General features: G+C 43.4%; 1 protein-coding gene across 1 annotated transcript in view; it reads right to left on the reverse strand.

Moving 5' to 3' along the window:
• The window catches only part of RAD51AP1 (RAD51 associated protein 1), a 19,969-nt gene extending 3,406 nt beyond the window's left edge, over positions 1-16,563 (reverse strand). The window contains exons 1-9 of the mRNA XM_010845205.1: positions 16,389-16,563; positions 14,410-14,459; positions 12,496-12,637; positions 9,885-9,988; positions 8,268-8,354; positions 7,408-7,557; positions 4,942-5,100; positions 2,797-2,931; positions 9-106 (exon numbers count right to left, since the gene is read on the reverse strand). Coding sequence (XP_010843507.1) covers positions 9-106; positions 2,797-2,931; positions 4,942-5,100; positions 7,408-7,557; positions 8,268-8,354; positions 9,885-9,988; positions 12,496-12,637; positions 14,410-14,459; positions 16,389-16,405 — 942 coding nt within the window. The 5' untranslated portion in view covers positions 16,406-16,563. The remainder of the gene's footprint in view (positions 1-8; positions 107-2,796; positions 2,932-4,941; positions 5,101-7,407; positions 7,558-8,267; positions 8,355-9,884; positions 9,989-12,495; positions 12,638-14,409; positions 14,460-16,388) is intronic.
• Positions 16,564-16,565: the final 2 nt, after the last annotated feature.

A 16,565-nucleotide genomic window follows, 5' to 3' on the forward strand; every position in this document is an offset into this window, starting at 1 on the left:
AGAGGTTTAACCCGTGCTAAGCGGGACAGGCCGAGGCGGAGGCTCTGACTCGGAGACTTCACGGCCACTCCTGCCAGGGGGCTGCGGCTGCTGCTTCCAGACATGGCTGCAAGAAAGCACATCACCTGATGCTGAGCATGTCAGACATCTCTTCACAAAGATCAGTCTATGAAACAGGAGAGGCCAGCAGAAGTAAGCAAGCAAAGTTGCTCAGCCGTGTCGGACTCTTTACGACCCCATGGACTGTAGCCCACCAGGCTCCTCCCACGGGATTTTCCAGGCAAGAGTACTGGAGCGGGTTGCCATTTCCTTCTCCTGCTATGTAGGTTCTACCAAGTTAGAGCAAAAGAGTGGGAAGTACTACAGAGCAGAAAGTATGTCGGATAGCAAACATCCCCAGAGGCCAGTGCAATGACACTGCAGCTTTAAATGTGAAAGCTAAATAGGAAAGTTGGGAGCAAACAACACTGATTGTGAAGGCATTAAAAAAAAGGTAATTAGAATTTCTAAAGTAGCAGCAAATCTAACACATTTTTTAAAATTCTGTAACTTTTACAAATACTCCTTAAAGAGTCTATTTTTCGAACAGTAAATAACTTTGACAAGTACCATTTTTCTTTATTTACACATTTCATTTAGGCTACCACACTAATGGAGCGATTATTTCCATCGAGTACTAAATTTCAGAATTTATCCACATATACGTTTGCAGTTGATATGGAGTATAACCATAACAAGCACAACTGTGTATAATTTTTTCATACAAAGGTTTTATAAACATTTCCATGATTCTAGCCATCTGATTTATCGTTCTTAATTGCATGTATGCGTCATATATTGACAAAATTCCTACAACAAACTTTTGGGTTGTTTCTAGTTTTTTACCACTTTTCTATAAATGGTTATAAAAAAAACTGACCACTTATTACTTTTTCTTCTTTTGAATTCTTTGTAAGAGTAAATTCCCAAAAGTAGGTCTGAAAAGAAAAGACAGGTTTATTTTTACGGTTCCTGTTAAGCTGTCCTATAAAAGGATTACAAATTTATAATAATTACACCTGCTACCCCACAACCCAGATGCCCTGGTTGAGTTTTATTATTTTCTAGCTTGAGAGGTATAAAATTGTATTTTATTGTTTAATGCTTCCTTAATTGCCACTGGGACTGCCGCTCTTTTCATATTTGTTTCTGGTGGTACTTCTTGGGGGCAGCAGTACGTTTATGTCCTTGGCTCATTTTCCCACTGGAGCCTCGCTGGTCTTCTCAACTTTGTGACAGGAGACCAGCTGGCCACCTGAGAGTCAAATCCTGCTCTCATATATATTGATTGGTCGACTTTTAAGTTCACTTTTATGAACTAGGATATTTCTCACTAAAATGTGGGTTTCTGGCTTCTCTTGAAAAGCTCAAGACATGGAAATGCATGGCCCATTGCCCTGCGTGTGAACAGCAAGGGGAGCAGAGCAGCGCGGCCTCCTTACAGAGGGCACGACGCCCGCTCACTCAAGCCCCGGTCCCTTGCCGCCAGCACCTGACCTGCCCCACCTTCCACACGACGAGTCTGCAAGCACTCTGTGTTTTATGACGATGACTCTTTAGCCATCACTCCATTATTTCTTATCTTTTGGCTCATGCTGCCTTCAAACTTCTGTAACTCATTATATCAATTCTTTAAAATTTCTTCTGTTGAGGAATCACTAATTATTCTCAGAAGAAATAGACTAAGAGATACCCTTGAACTGAAACAGCATCATTATTTCAGTAAATAACCTTTCTCCTTTCCTTCTCCAAAAACTTTTTAAGTCCTCCCTAAAATCTTATAATTTTGAAACCAGAAGACTTTAAAGATTATACAGTGCCTGCCACTTCAGATGATGAAATGAGGCCACAGAGAAATGAAGCAACCACGGAGTCTCAGGCCTGCATCCGTCTGTGACTAGTCGGTCATCCTTAGGGGAGTGATCACTGTGGACCAGCCAAAGGACATCATGGAGAAGAAGGATAGGAAACCCCAGGAGACTTGGAATGACTCGGTAAAGGAGAGCAGACATGTGAAGAAAACCATCCCAGGGGGAGGAAGCTGGACAGAAGTGCACACCCAGGGTGCTGACGGAACAAAGAAAGCATCTGTTCCACTGCAGAGGACTCCTGGGCGGGACGAGGGGAAGTGGAGAGGGACTGGCAGGAAGTCACCACCAGTCTGGGTATGACACGAGCAGAACCTGGACTAGGTTTTAGGAATGTCAAGAAGCATGAAGGATCATGAGACTGGGCTATGGAGCAAAAGAAAACAAAGAGAAGCCAAGCATGTAACCACTGAAGGTCGAGTTTGCTAAATGCTGGAATTCCCAAGGTTTCTGTCCCACTGGAGGGGTCAGCATGTCTTGACCAAAGAGATCTGTCAACAAACATTCATTCATATGTCAGGAATCTGAAATGCTGGTACTCTTTCACTGTAATTCTACTACTAGGAATTTATCCCAGGAAATAACCAGGGATGTGCCCAGATTTCTAAAGTAAGGGTGTCTGTGCTAATTGCAACCTTATTTATCACCATGAAGAAATAATAAACAACTTGGATGCTCAAATATAAGGGAATAACAAGTGATGAATAAATGCAGCAATTAAAAACCTTTAGCTTTGAGGAAGTAATAATATGTAATAATTACATATTATTATCCTCAAGTAATAATATGAGGAAGCATTCATTCGTAACATTTACAAGAAAAAAATACCTACCTGTGGCAATTTTCGAAGTCCCTGCCCTTGAGCAGTAAATAAACACCCTATACATACCTGGTGGGACCCACTTAGGTCTCTTGCTTTCTGCTGCAGGACTGCGTATCTGTGAAGGCGTCCTACTGGCCTCCTTTCTTGGTGAGGACCGAGATTCTGACTTGACGGCAGCTGGACTGCAGTCCACTGAAGTCACTTGTTTGAAAATATACATAAAACAGGGGTCACAGTGCAAGACTGAAGTCTAGCATGCATGTGTGAAGATTATACAGTTCCATCAGCTTATAAAAATTAAAGCAGAATCATAAATCCAGAAAACTTTCATTAATCAACATTTATAGAGGGCCTAGGAACAGCCATTCTTTCTGAGCACTTGTATGCTAGGAAGTATGTTAAGTGTATCCTTTAACACTACCTTTAACCCTGAGGGCAGCTCCAATACAGAAATGACTCTCCCCACTGTCAGGTAAGGAAACAGACAGATTTGACAATAAGCCTGTAGTCTGAGAGCTAGTAAGTGTCTGAGCCAGAAGTGGAAACCACGTCTGAGTCCAGAGTCCACACTTGTAACTCACACAACAGTGTCCCATCACAATGTGTCATGAGATATTGAATGTATCAGGCTCCAGGGTCTCAGAGTATCCTATTCCGAGGGAATTTATGGTCCCCTCACTAGACTCTAGCAGAAACGGCAGAAAAGTAAAGAGATAATTACACTGCAGTGTGGAGAGAGGACAGAACCTAGAGGTGGGCCTGGGGGAACCTACAAGCCGTATGGATTGGCACGCTTAGAAGCATCTCACCAAGGGCGGTGTAAAAGCAGAGCACCTAAGCGGCTCCATGGTGGCCCGGGTGAGAGGGGATCCGGAACGAATCAGGAATGAACGAAGCGGGACAGAGTGGGGAAAACAGAGTGGAGGGCTTTCAGTCATTAGCAAGGAGGGTGCTGGAGACACAGGAATAATCAGGGCTCGCAAACTCTCACCATGGACACACCATCTGAGAAGGAACACAGAATGGGAGTGGGTTTGGGTTTGTTTTTGGTGGAGGGAGAAATGGAGGGAGAAGAAGTAGGAGAAGAAGTAGGAGAAGAAATGGAGGGAGAAGATGCCTCAGCAGCATCTTGAGTGCCTGATGTGAACACCTTCACCATGCACTCCTCTTCCCAGTACCATCCACACTCCCGAGGTCAGCACTGCCCCTCAGGCTTCTCTGCCACGATGGGGATTGTCCTGTATTTCGTGCTGTCCAACACATCAGGAGCCACAAGCCACAGTCAGGCGGGCGCTTGAAATGTGGCAGCAAAGCCAAGAAACTGACTTTCAAACTGTACCTAATTTTAATGATCTTAAATGTGACGGAACTACTTTGGCTGGTGGCTACTGTATTGGATGCCATAGCTCTTAAAATTTTCTCTACCAAGGGAAAAATTACGGGACTCTATCAGTACTTAGTTCTCATTTCTCAGGAGTACTCGGCACCAGTACTCAGCACTGATCTGTTCAAGGGGAGGTGAGACTAAGGCCATCCTTAGCAATGGGGTCTGAACGATAGTTTCAAATACTATAAATATATTAAACAACTAAGATATAAAAACTCTATCAGTAAGAAAAACAAATCAGGTTTAAGGAAGTTATATTTTACAATAATCTATTAATGTATTATGAACTCACAAACATCCCAACTTCTTGCACACAAGAAACTATTCCACATTCAGGTTGTCACTAGTTTCAGAAGTTGTCTTGTAAAACTGGTTTCTTCTAACTGAATATGTTCTGAAGAAACCAAAGGGCCGTAAACACAGACAGAAGGGTTCTCCCCTCCAAGATCGGTCATGTGCGAGAGCAGCAAATGAGATACACCACCTCCCCATTCAATTGCTTGGAGAAAATGTGTCTAATGGACAGATCCAGGCTCTGCATGGACAAAGCTGGGGACTAGCGCCAGCCATCGCTTAGCCGTGAGAATCCAACATGTGGTTTGACCTCTGAGAGCCTCAGTTTTGTGGCTATGAAATGCAGGGGACAGGAGCTGCTCAGGGCCCCCTCGGCCTTCTGCCACCCCAGCCCAGCCTGCCATCCTCCCCGGGTTGTGACAAGAAAGGAACACCCCACAGGTTAGGGGGACTAAGGGCAGAGGTGGGAAGCACTTTAAGGAAAGCAGACCCGTCTCCGGCGTAAAGTGTCGTGTGAGGGACTGGCTTACCCCTAGCACCAGGCTTGGGTTTGGGCTTCTCTTTCTTTTCAGCTGGAGGTTTCGCCTTCAGTTCTTTCCGTTTGGTTTCTTTAACTTTACTTTTTCTCACAGTGAAGCTTTCATCATCTTCACTCCCACTAAAATCAGAGTCATCCTCAGAGTCTTCACCTGAAACAGATCACACCTCTGCTCACCTCTGCTGGAAGACGCAGGGCTTCCGGGGCTCCAGCGTCACCTTCCACACACACATCCCTGTCCCCACTGTGTCGTGCCATCTCCAGGGGCCGAACAAGGCACAGTGCCTGGGTGTGCATCCGGGCCCCTCACTTACGTGTCCTTGACCTCAGACAGGCCCCTGACATCACTGTGCCTCAGTTTCCCATGTATAAGATGGGGAGGACCCTACTGCCTCCACCACAGGGCTCTTGTGCAGACTGAGTTAATGCAGGTAATGAACACGCTTCCTAGGTGATGCTCTGCTCTGCCTATGGTGTCACTTGAGTCTGAGAGCACAGAACATGTGGCCGCCCGGCTCCCGGTGGGGTCAGCGGATGCCTGGCTTGAATCCCCATCGTAAAGGTGCTCATCAGCCTCTCGCTGATGGCCTCTGCCTAAATCAACTATGTCATTATGATCTCAAACTGTGATGTCCTTATCTGTCATTCTTCCCACACTAACACAGTTTTAAAAACAGATGATCAACCCACGTATTCACATAACAGTTACCGGGTTATACAGAATTTACTATATAAGGCCAGCAGATTGCATGAAGGCTGCTATTAATATAAATAGCACCTGGCAAAATCAAGTAATTATTTCTGGAGTCCCAAGAGGATCTGGATTTGGGAAGGGCAGGTGGTAGAGAAGCCTCTCTAGAATTTCAGAACACAGAGTCCAGGAGGCACAGCTTCCTGTAAACTCAACAGCTATGGTATTTCACGTATTCTCTTTTGGCTTGAGGGGACAGACTGTAGGACAGGCTAGGACTCTATGTACATAAACTGGAGGGGCAGCGACGGAACATCCGGAATCCCAAGCATTAGCATCTCCTCCTCGGGAATCTGAAAACCCAGACACTGGGTTATGGATTTCGGAGAGCTTTATATGTCCTTAGGAGAAGCCTTGATTCTCTCCTTTTCACTTTTCTTTCCCTAACGAAGGTCACAAAAGGCACTTTCTCTCATCTAGGGTGAGCCGATGCAGTGGGAAATTCTGAAATGTCACTTAACGAAGGGACCCTGCTCCAGATAATGCAGGCTGTCTGAGATGATTCCAGCAGCACATTCAAGTATAATAAACCATCAGCTCTGACGGGATAGGAGAGGGAGCCATTCTCAGCTTAGAGCAGAAGAAAATAAACTGGCTATACTGCTCCTTGAAGTACACCAAGCAAGACAGGGAACACAGGTGTCCTTCCATGGTAGGTAAAGCAGGCTTGGATGGGGATCCGAAGGGGGTTCTAGACCCACAGGACAGTGTGGACTTGCGCACTCTTGGGGTGGGGGACTCAGGAGGAATCAGAAGGCTGGGAGGAGGGAGACTGTGCCTGAAGCTTAGGCTGTGCAGCTACAGCACAGGCTGGACGGTGGTAACCACCTCCCCCCAACGAGCTGCCCCGAGAGGCTGGGAGTTCTTGGGGCTGGACCACACAGCGTTTGATGGGAAGCATAGCCACCCAGGGAGTTTGGGGGGAATTGCAACAATGCAGCAGAGAAAAACCAAACCAGCTTTCAAAGAACTGGAAAAGAGACAGTCTTTTTGGACTGCAAGTGAAGCAAGAAAACAAGAGATGCTTCTCGGAATCTATGAACTCTTAAGTACATAAAACCATCAACACTTGACACCTCAGATCTTGGTTTTCTGTCCATGTCCCCGCCCTAAAAGGTAAGCTCTCATGTCAAGAATACAGCACCCAAAATAGAAACCCAAATATCTGCTGGATAAATGTGGACGAACAACCCCAATATACATACATCAAACATATATATGTACCACATCTTCTTTATCCCTTCATCTACTGACAGGCCCTTAGGTTGCTTCCGTGTCGTGGCTATTGTAAATAATGCTGCAGTGAACACAGCAGGCATGTAGCTTTTCTCGTCACTGTTCCTATTTTCTTCAGAGAAATACCTAGGAATGGAACTGCTGGATCGTAAGGCAGTTCCATTTTTACTTCTTTGAGAAATCTCTAGTGTCACTGAGCTCTTGTGTATGTACTTCCCTGTTCTGTGATCTATGCCTTTCCATCAGTCAGAAGTGCTATTTCACCCTTAAATGCTACTCATTTTTCAAGGCACAGCTTAAAGTTCACCTCCGGATAAAGCTTTTCCACCAAAGGCACAGCTGAATTTAACTGTCCTGTGTTCCTCAAATTTGCACAGTCAACGCTCAGCAGCGTTCTGCGTACAGCAGGAGTCTCCGGGAACTTCTGACTGACTCTCCATAGGGTGGAGCTTGAGTGAGGACATAACCTACCAGTTGCAAAGTCTGGCTCAGAGTCGTTGGCTCCGTCGTCATAACCGTTTTCCAAGAGAATCTTCCTCTGCTGGACCACGGCTTGGGATGCAGCCTTCCTTCTCCGTGGAGTGTCCTGAGACTCATCCTCCTCAGTGATCTTATCCAGATCTTCAGGACATTAAAAAAAAAAAGACAGTTTTTGTGCCCAGTAACATCTAAAGAGGGGCTTTCCACGTGGCTCAGTGGTAATGAACCCACGTGCCAATGCAGGAGACCTGGGTTTGATCCCTGGGTCAGGAAGATCCCCTGGAAAAGGGAATGGCTACCCACTCCGGTATTCTAGCCTGGAGAATCCAACGAACAGAGGAGTCTGGTGGGTTGCAGTCCATGGGGTTGCAAAGAGTCGGACACATCTGAGTGACTAAACAACATCTGAAGAACTGCAAAGTAGACTTCCATCACACCTGCTTTTATTAAAAAATCTGCCCAGCTTCATCTTTCCTGTGCTTCTAGTAACAGACCACAGAGCCCAGTCTGGTCAATACAATACATCAGTCTCCTTGCAGCAGTCTGGGTTAAGCCTAAGTCTAAGACCCAAATTGACAGTCTTTCCCCAAGAGTGTTCAAGCTGAGCTGGGAAGATGCAGCCCCTTTCTTCAGGGTTCAACTCCTGTCAACTAGAAGTCAGGGGAAGTCGTGACCCTACCCGGGAAGCAACCAGGTCTGCAGTGAAAGACTGAACACAGAAAAGACAAAGGAGAAGAGGTGAAGAGAACCTTCACAAATGTGAAGACCTTGGTTCTAGTTTTAGTTCAAGAATTTAAGTAAGAGTTAGAAAAATGGTGATGGAAAAGTAAATATTAGTATAAAAAACTTACCTAAATAATCACCGGCTACACTGCAGTTGGAGACATGAGGAGACTTACTCGTTGCTCCTGTTTCCTTCTTGCCATGTTTGTCAAAGCCTGGATATCAGCAAGAAGGAACATGCAGATGCACCCTAATCAACCAATGACTAGAACCAAGAGAAGTGCTAAGATCTGATAGCATTTAGATACAGACACATGAAGCAAACTCAAAGTAGCGCACTGATTTGACTTGGCGAAGCTAGCCTAAGATTAGGACTTTGGGCTCGGAAATCACACAAACTTTAACGGGACCTAAGTTCAAATTCAGGCTCTTAAATCAGCTACGTACCAAGGGGAGGCTGCTTATCCTTTACAAGATTTAATTTCCTCATCCATAATGTGGACACAGAAAGAGGGTGGGGATTAAACGAGGCTCCTGTGGGGAATGAGATGTTGGCTGAATGTGGAAATAGCTTATTGTGGTGCCCACACAAAGGAAACAGTTCATAAATGTTAACTATTATCCCTGTGTAGGCAGAGCCGTGCTTTTACTAACGTAGAAACTCTTCAATCATTATTGTAACTTTAAAATGATCTAGAGTATTGCTCCCAATGCTATGGAATACATGACTCTCGGAGAAAGAAATCCTGTTACACACGTCACAATCTTTTATAGGAAAGAGATTTTCATTTTCCCAATTTTAGGTGTAAGACAATTCTCTTAAGTTTCTTTGATAAAGGCCCCTCTAATCAACACTCTCTCACTTATTGTCAAACAGCAGGCGCTTTGACTTAAACATCTTTACCCTTAAATAAGGGAATGTGCTTAAAATAACCTCCAACAAAAAAGAAGTTAGGCCAAAGTAGTTTAATTCAGAAAGCATTTTAGCAATATGAATGTCTTTTCCAAGAATAATGATTTCTGCCTCTCCAGGATATCAATATTGCCATCTGCTTCCTAGTTACCAGAAAAATCAAAGAAAAGTCCACAGAAAAAGTCAGCAGTCATAAACCTATCAAGTCTACTGAGTTTGCTCACCAAATTAGTACTTTTATCTTTCTGAATAATAAAGATTACCAGCATTAGATGATGCTTAACTAATTGCAATTTGGAGGAAAGGAAGTGGGCCGTTAGGATGCAAAGGTCAATTTATTTGACCAAGAAATTACATTTTCACTGTGTACAAAGATGAACTTTGGATCCAGGGTCACATGGATCAAGGTCCATGTCCTCAAGTGGACCCTGAGTGTTAGGCAGAGATATTTGTGTGTGGACGAGTTTTATGATGGAATAAACAACTAATCCAACAGTACCCTCTGCAGACTGCTCCTTTTACAGTCCAAAGTATTAAAAGTACAGCCTTCCCCCTGTACAAGCTCATCCAAAGAAATGATTACAAAAGGGGTAAGAAGGTTTCGGGGCTTCCCTGGTGCTCAGAGGTTAAAGCGTCTGCCTCCAATGTGGGAGACCCGGGTTCCATCCCTGGGTTGGGAGGATTCCCTGGAGAAGGAAACGGCAACCCACTCCAGTACTCTTGCCTGGAGAATCCCATGGACGGAGGAGCCTGGTCGGACACGACTGAGCAACTTCACTTTCACTTTCAACAAGGTTTCAAAGATAATTACAGAAGATAAAGTTAGGCTTGCCTTGAGACTGCTCCACATCAATGGTGACAGCTGGAACCTCCTTCACTGACAAAGCCAGCGCAACCTCTAGGTCTCTCTTGTAGAGTTTATCGTCCAAAGCCATCCTAAAACACACACAAATAATAATGAGTTTTTAAACTATCAGTCTCAACTAAATAGCAAACCTTGAGAGAGGTTAGCTGAGAGTTTCCAACCTCAGGAAGATGTTCTTAAACAATGATCATTATCATAATGGACTTTAACGTTCCACCTCCTGAAATGTAAGTGTCATGTTGGACCCAGCAGAACAGAACAGACACGGGCAGTGGGTGACGGTGTCCACGTCACTGTGACATCTCTTCCTCACCACCAGCTCTGTCCAGGTGGGAAGCACCCGCCCAAGTGAGAGCAGACGTGGCTCAAACATCACTTCTGTGACCTCACCCACACCTGCTTAGGCAGCTATTACAGCTCCTACGTTAAATTGAAATTACTCTCTCTCTCTCTCTATATATATATATATTTTTTTTTTTTACATCTGCTCTGCCATGTAATCTGGATTCTGACAAGTATTTCAGTAAGTACTTACTCTGCGTGAGGCACTGCACTAGACAGGATACTAGACGTGCCCTCAGAGTCTGCGGTTAATGAGGAGGTAGGAAAGAAAGTCCTGGAATAATTATCCCATGTAAACAGATTATCATGACTCCTGTTCAAGGTGGTCAAGAGTGCTCCGGTGTTTAAGAAGGGAATGCAAAAAAATAGACAGAAAAGGTTACGTAAAGGAGGAGATGTTGAGATGCACCTTGAAGGATTTAGCACTTTTTAAAAATAACAAGTTTTATTGAGATATAAGTCATGCAGTGTCAAATGCAGCCTTCGAAGCCTGCAATTCAGCAGTTTTTAGTATATTCAGACAGCGGTGAAGCTACCACCACTATTAATTTCAGATCATTTTCATCATCCCAGAAAGAAACCCCTTACCCACTAGCAGTCAGCCCCCATTCTCCTGCCCCAACATCTGGCAAGCACTAATCTACGTGCTGTTTCCATGCACTTGTCTGTTTCGGGCCTTCCGTGTTAATATTAATGGAATCACGTAACATGTGGCCTTTTGTGCTTGGCTTCTTTGGCTCACCATGATGTCCTCAAGGTTCATCCATGCTGTGGCAGGTACCAGGACTTCATTTATTTTCATTGCTGAATAAGGTTCCACTGTGTGGGTATACTGCATTTTATTTATCCAATTACTAATCGACAGGCATTTGGATTACTTACATTTTATTTCTGGCTATTATGATTAATGCTCCTGTTAATACCCGTGTACAGGTTTGTGTGTGGGCAGAGTTTTATTTCTCTCGGGCATATACCTAGCTGGGTCATATAATAAACCCTACATTTTGGGGCACTGCTACTCTGTCTTCCAATGAGGGTGCACCATTTTATATTCCCTGCAGCAATGCATGAGGGTTTCCATTTCTGCACATCTTCCTTAACACCTGCTACCATCTGTCTTTCTGCTTCCAGCCATTCCTGTGGGTGTGCATATGATCTCACTGGGGTTTTCATTTGTATTTCCCTGATGGCTATGGACGGTGAGCATCATTTCATGTGCTTATTGGCCATTTGTATATATTCCTTAAAGAAATGTCTATTCAAGTCCTTGGCCCATTTCTAAATTGGGTCATGATCCTTTTTAGTGTTGGGTTGTAAGAGTTCTCTAAATATTCTAGATGCAAGTCCCTAATGGATCACATGATTTGCAAATCTTTTTTCCCATCCATTGGTCGTTTTTTAAACTATATTTTAAAGATAGTACAAGAAGCTCAAAAACAAAGAGTCAAAAGTGAAGAGAATGATGTGGGGGTAAGTTTCTCTGTTAAGGAAGTTTCCTCACGCTACTGGAGCAGTGAAGCGTCACACATGCCATGTTCCACTTGTCAGAATCCCTCCTCGGCCACCTCCTCCCCACACTGCAAGTCTGGGGCCTCTCAGACTCCTCCCCTCCATCTCCCCCACTGCCTCCAAGTACTAACTAGTGGAACTCCAGGGTTACTTTGAAACTACGGGTCCTTCTCACTGCTGGACAAAACTCAGTAAGATAAAGTGAAAATATTTTTTATCTGTAGAGAAATACACGGTTTCACTTTTTTTTTCCTTCTGGTTTTCCTGAGCTATCTACAATGGACATCCAGCACTGTGTAAGTTTCAGGTGTGTGACACAATGATGTGGCTCATATACATCATGAAATGATGACAAGTTTAGGGAACATCCATCATCTCATTGAGAAATCTGCCTTTGAATTTTATAATCCTTACAGACATAACTTTAAACAAGGTAGTCTTGTAAGACCTGAGGACTTCAGAGCCAGGTGCTAGGTCTCCTTGTAAGGGCAAGATAAACCTTGTAAACTTGGAGATTATGACTTCAATGCTTATTTCCTTATGCATTCATGAACTTAAAGCAGTTCAGAAAGCCAGAGGGGATTAGTGGTACATTCCTGTTCTCTTACATGAATTAAATAAGACCTATGATTCTGCTCAAGTTCTAATTTAGACCAAGAGTTTGAATTTATCTCTTTTAGATTAACACATTTAACGTCATATATTCACTGCATGTCTTACCTCTCACCTTTTTTTAGGGGTTTTCTCTTGTAGTGAGATGTCTTTTTCCTGGAGATTCTTCAGCTTAGGTTCTGGTTTTTCTAGTTTCAACTCCTTTTGTGTTGTTCTGGATTTCTTATTTAACGGTGCAGTTGCAGGAACAAAATCATCTATTTATGCGTGAATTAAAAATAACAGAATATATGAAATTGCATGGAGGAGCCTGGTAGGCTGCAGTCCATGGGGTCGTACAGAGTTGGACATGACTGAAGCAACTTAGCAGCAGCAGCAGCAAGGAAGAAATAAGGTAAACTTACTTTCTTGGTAGTTGAGAATCATTACTATGTGTGTTCAAGTTTTAAAGATAAGCACTGTTTGCTTTCCATAATCTAAAAAAGACAGTTGGTATACTGTCTTTATTCTCACTCGAGCTTTTCAACTTTGTTTTAGTGACTTAAAAAAAAAAAAAAACATCCATCTGTCACAAACTAACTCCCTGAAAAACTATAAGGGCCACTAAGCTAGCGTATATAAGTGGCAAAGAAAAAAACGATTAATTAAAAACCTCCAAAACCATTAGAAAAATCAATAAAATTCCATGTATAATTTTATCATATTGACAAGTGGAAGAAAATTATTTTTATGGAAATTTCATAACACAGCCAAATACTTTCTTTCAAAGGCGCATTCAGTACAGTTCAGTCGCTCGGTCGTGTCTGACTCTGCAACCCCATGGACTGCAGCACACCAGGCTTCCCTGTGCATCACCAACTTCCAGAGCTTGCTCAAACTCATGTCCATCGAGTTGGCGATGCCATCCAGCCATCTCATCCCCATTACCTTTCCTAAAACAACAACCAAGCTAAGTAAAGTAAGAAGCATCGGAACCTGGAGGAAGAGAAAGTAGCTCCTACTTAGGACTTTACAGTAGCAGTCTTTACAGTGGTATCATCACCTTAAGAGCCCTCCTACGATCCCACCACAGTAACTTGATTTTTGGCAAAGGGATGCTGTTTTCCAGGCCATTCTGTCTTCATTGTTTTTCGTCTTACCATCCTCAGAACTGAGGTGATTCTTCTGTTGACACTCAACATAAAACTGCTGCTCTAACTTTCAAACGCACACATGACACGTATGTATACCTTCGAGGTACACACAGTCTGAATCATGGACTTTCCCATTATTAACAAGTGTTTTATGCTTCTCCACATAGAAATACAATAATCTGTGACTTGTCCCCCACCTCCACACCACAGTTTCCAGAATACAGCCAGCAGTTTATACCTATTTTGCGACAGACTGATGACAAGAGTAAAAAGCTATCAAGTCATGTTCTATACTCTTCGGTCCCAAGTCTTAGACGCACATTAAGACTGGGCTCCAAGCAAAAACAGATTCCTTCAAATCAAGGCATTACTAAACATTTGACTCCCAGAAAACTCCAGAGGTCTAAGAAAGAAACAAAAAACTTACTTTGAAGTACAGTGTAACCTAACACCATGTTTCTCCAAGTTTTTGACCAAAGTTCTCTTAATAACAAAGACAAGTACATATGTAACACAGTAGGATAAAGCTTAAGGCTGAGATTCCTTCAGGCGCTTGCTTTACTCTATCATTAATGGGGATTTTACAATACATTCTGTAACACATCTGCATCTCTGAAAGACAGGGGGAACCTGGATCTAGAGTAGTTTAGACCTGAAAAATCATTTCTCCTGGCCCTGTGTGGTTATGATTTATGCCAATATTAATTCTTGTCAGTGTAGTGATCAGCATAATTATTCTAAATGCTAAAAAAATTATTTCTCCAGACCTTCCTCATATGCAATTGGTACAACCATATTTTAGCCATACACACACACGCCCCCATACATAATATATCCTATAAACTAAGGATATAAATTATCAAACCTTTAATGAAGAAATAAGATGCTCTACTTACCATCACTATCAGAGTCCTCAAACTGGGAGTAATTGACTGGCTTCTTATGCCTGTGACCAAGACAGAAATTTTATTTATAGAAATGTCAACTTCTCACCTCCATTCTCTAAGGCCATTAATACTCTTGAGTAAATAAAAATGTTTGGATTCCCTTAAGCACATGTAAATTAAAAACATGATTTGCATTTTACAGCAAAGATAGAAGATTGTTATACTTGATAAGGAAAAAAGTTAATTCAGAGAACAAAGTAGGAATAATCAATATAATTAACACAAAGTTTATACACTGTTTAATTACCATTGGGCATTTAGAATTTCCTATTGTATGTATTTGTTTTATATGTGAATTCTGATGTTAAATTATAAACTTCTTGATACTGAAAGCCATTTTCTTTTATCTCTTCCAATATTAATTCATGCTCACTGTGCTGCTGCTGCTAAGGCGCTTCAGTCGTGTCCAATTCTGGGCGACCCCATAGACGGCAGCCCACCAGGCTCCTCTGTCCCTGGGATTCTCCAGGCAAGAATATTGGAGTGGGTTGCCATTTCCTTCTCCATGGCTCACTATGCAATAGGCATTTAAAACATGGTGAGTCTGAGAAACAGCCTCAGAGACATGGAAAACAAACAGGGTTACCAAAAGGGAAAAGGGGTCGGAGGGATAAATTAGGAGTTTGGGATTAGCACATACAAACTATTATATACAAAATAGATAAAAAGTTTATATAACACAGGGAACTATATTCAATATCTTGTAATAAACCATAATGGAAAAGAATACACGTGTATGTGTATATATACATATAAAACTGAATCACTTTGCTGTACACCAGAGACACAAGATAATAGAGAACTACACTTCAATAAAAAGTTTTTAATTAAAGTAAGGCTTTCCTTCCTCTCACTCTCTCACACTCCCATGTTTATTTTCAGCCCCTTAGAATGCAACCTCCAGCATCTAAATATATGTATATATACCTAGTAAATACACACTTCCAGGGCAGAAGTATATTCGAAACTCTATTAAATGAATGGCTGACCCTAGGTCTCCATGGTGCTCGACTGAGGTAAAGTAGAGGAAGAATTTCCAACAGCACTTGGTGGAAAACACAGAGGATATGGCGCCAGCTGGCTTAGATTTGCTTGTTACCTAGTAACTTACTAGCCATACGACTCAGGCAAACTGACTTTCAGGCCCAGAGGTTTAAACTGATAAAATGAAGAGACCTAAACTTTCTATCTCAAATATAGTGACGAACAAGTGAATTAACACCTAAGTAGCAGTTCAGTTCAGTTCAGTCGCTCAGTCGTGTCCGACTCTTTGTGACCCCATAAACCACAGCACGCCAGGCCTCCCTGTCCATCACCAACTCCCAGAGTTCACTCAGACTCACTTCCATGGACTCAGTGACGCCATCCAGCCATCTCATCCTCTGTCGTCCCCTTCTCCTCCTGCCCCCAATCCCTCCCAACATCAGAGTCTTTTCCAATGAGTCAACTCTTCGCATGAGGTGGCCAAAGTACTGGAGTTTCAGCTTTAGCATCATTCCTTCCAAAGAAATCCCACGGCTGATCTCCTTCACAATGGACTGGTTGGATCTCCTTGCAGTCCAAGGGACTCTCAAGAGTCTTCTCCAACACCACAGTTCAAAAGCATCAATTCTTCGGCGCTCAGCTTTCTTCACAGCCCAACTCTCAAATCCATACATGACTACTGGAAAAACCATAGCAATGCAAAGGGTAATCGGGTCTTAGTTGAACGGGGTGGGTAAAATAAACGCCAGGAAATGTCAGGACCCTTCCGAGGAGGACCCTTCCGAGGAGCGGGAGCTCTCGCTGGAGGCTGGAGTGTTTCCCTGTCCATCCCACTATCGCCACCTGATCCTCGGGCCCTTCTTTTCATCCCGTGCAGGTAACGCAGCCTACAGCGTCTTCCTGCCCTTCCTCCCTTCCCTCGCGGGATGCCATGAGCTACTCACCTCGCAGGCCGCACCATGGTCCCCTCCGAGGCTGGAAACCTGCAGCTCTCAGGCTCTAGCAGGCAGCCGCCGCGGCAATTTCAATTCCCGCCCAAAACCAAATCCAGAGCGTTCCGCCTATCCCGCGGATCGCCAATCCTGGCCGGCCAGTCCAACTGCCGCGCATGCGTTCTGCGA

The sequence above is a fragment of the Bison bison genome, unplaced genomic scaffold, assembly GCF_000754665.1.
Source record: "Bison bison bison isolate TAMUID 2011002044 unplaced genomic scaffold, Bison_UMD1.0 scf7180017864213, whole genome shotgun sequence".
Taxonomy (NCBI): Eukaryota; Metazoa; Chordata; class Mammalia; order Artiodactyla; family Bovidae; genus Bison; species Bison bison.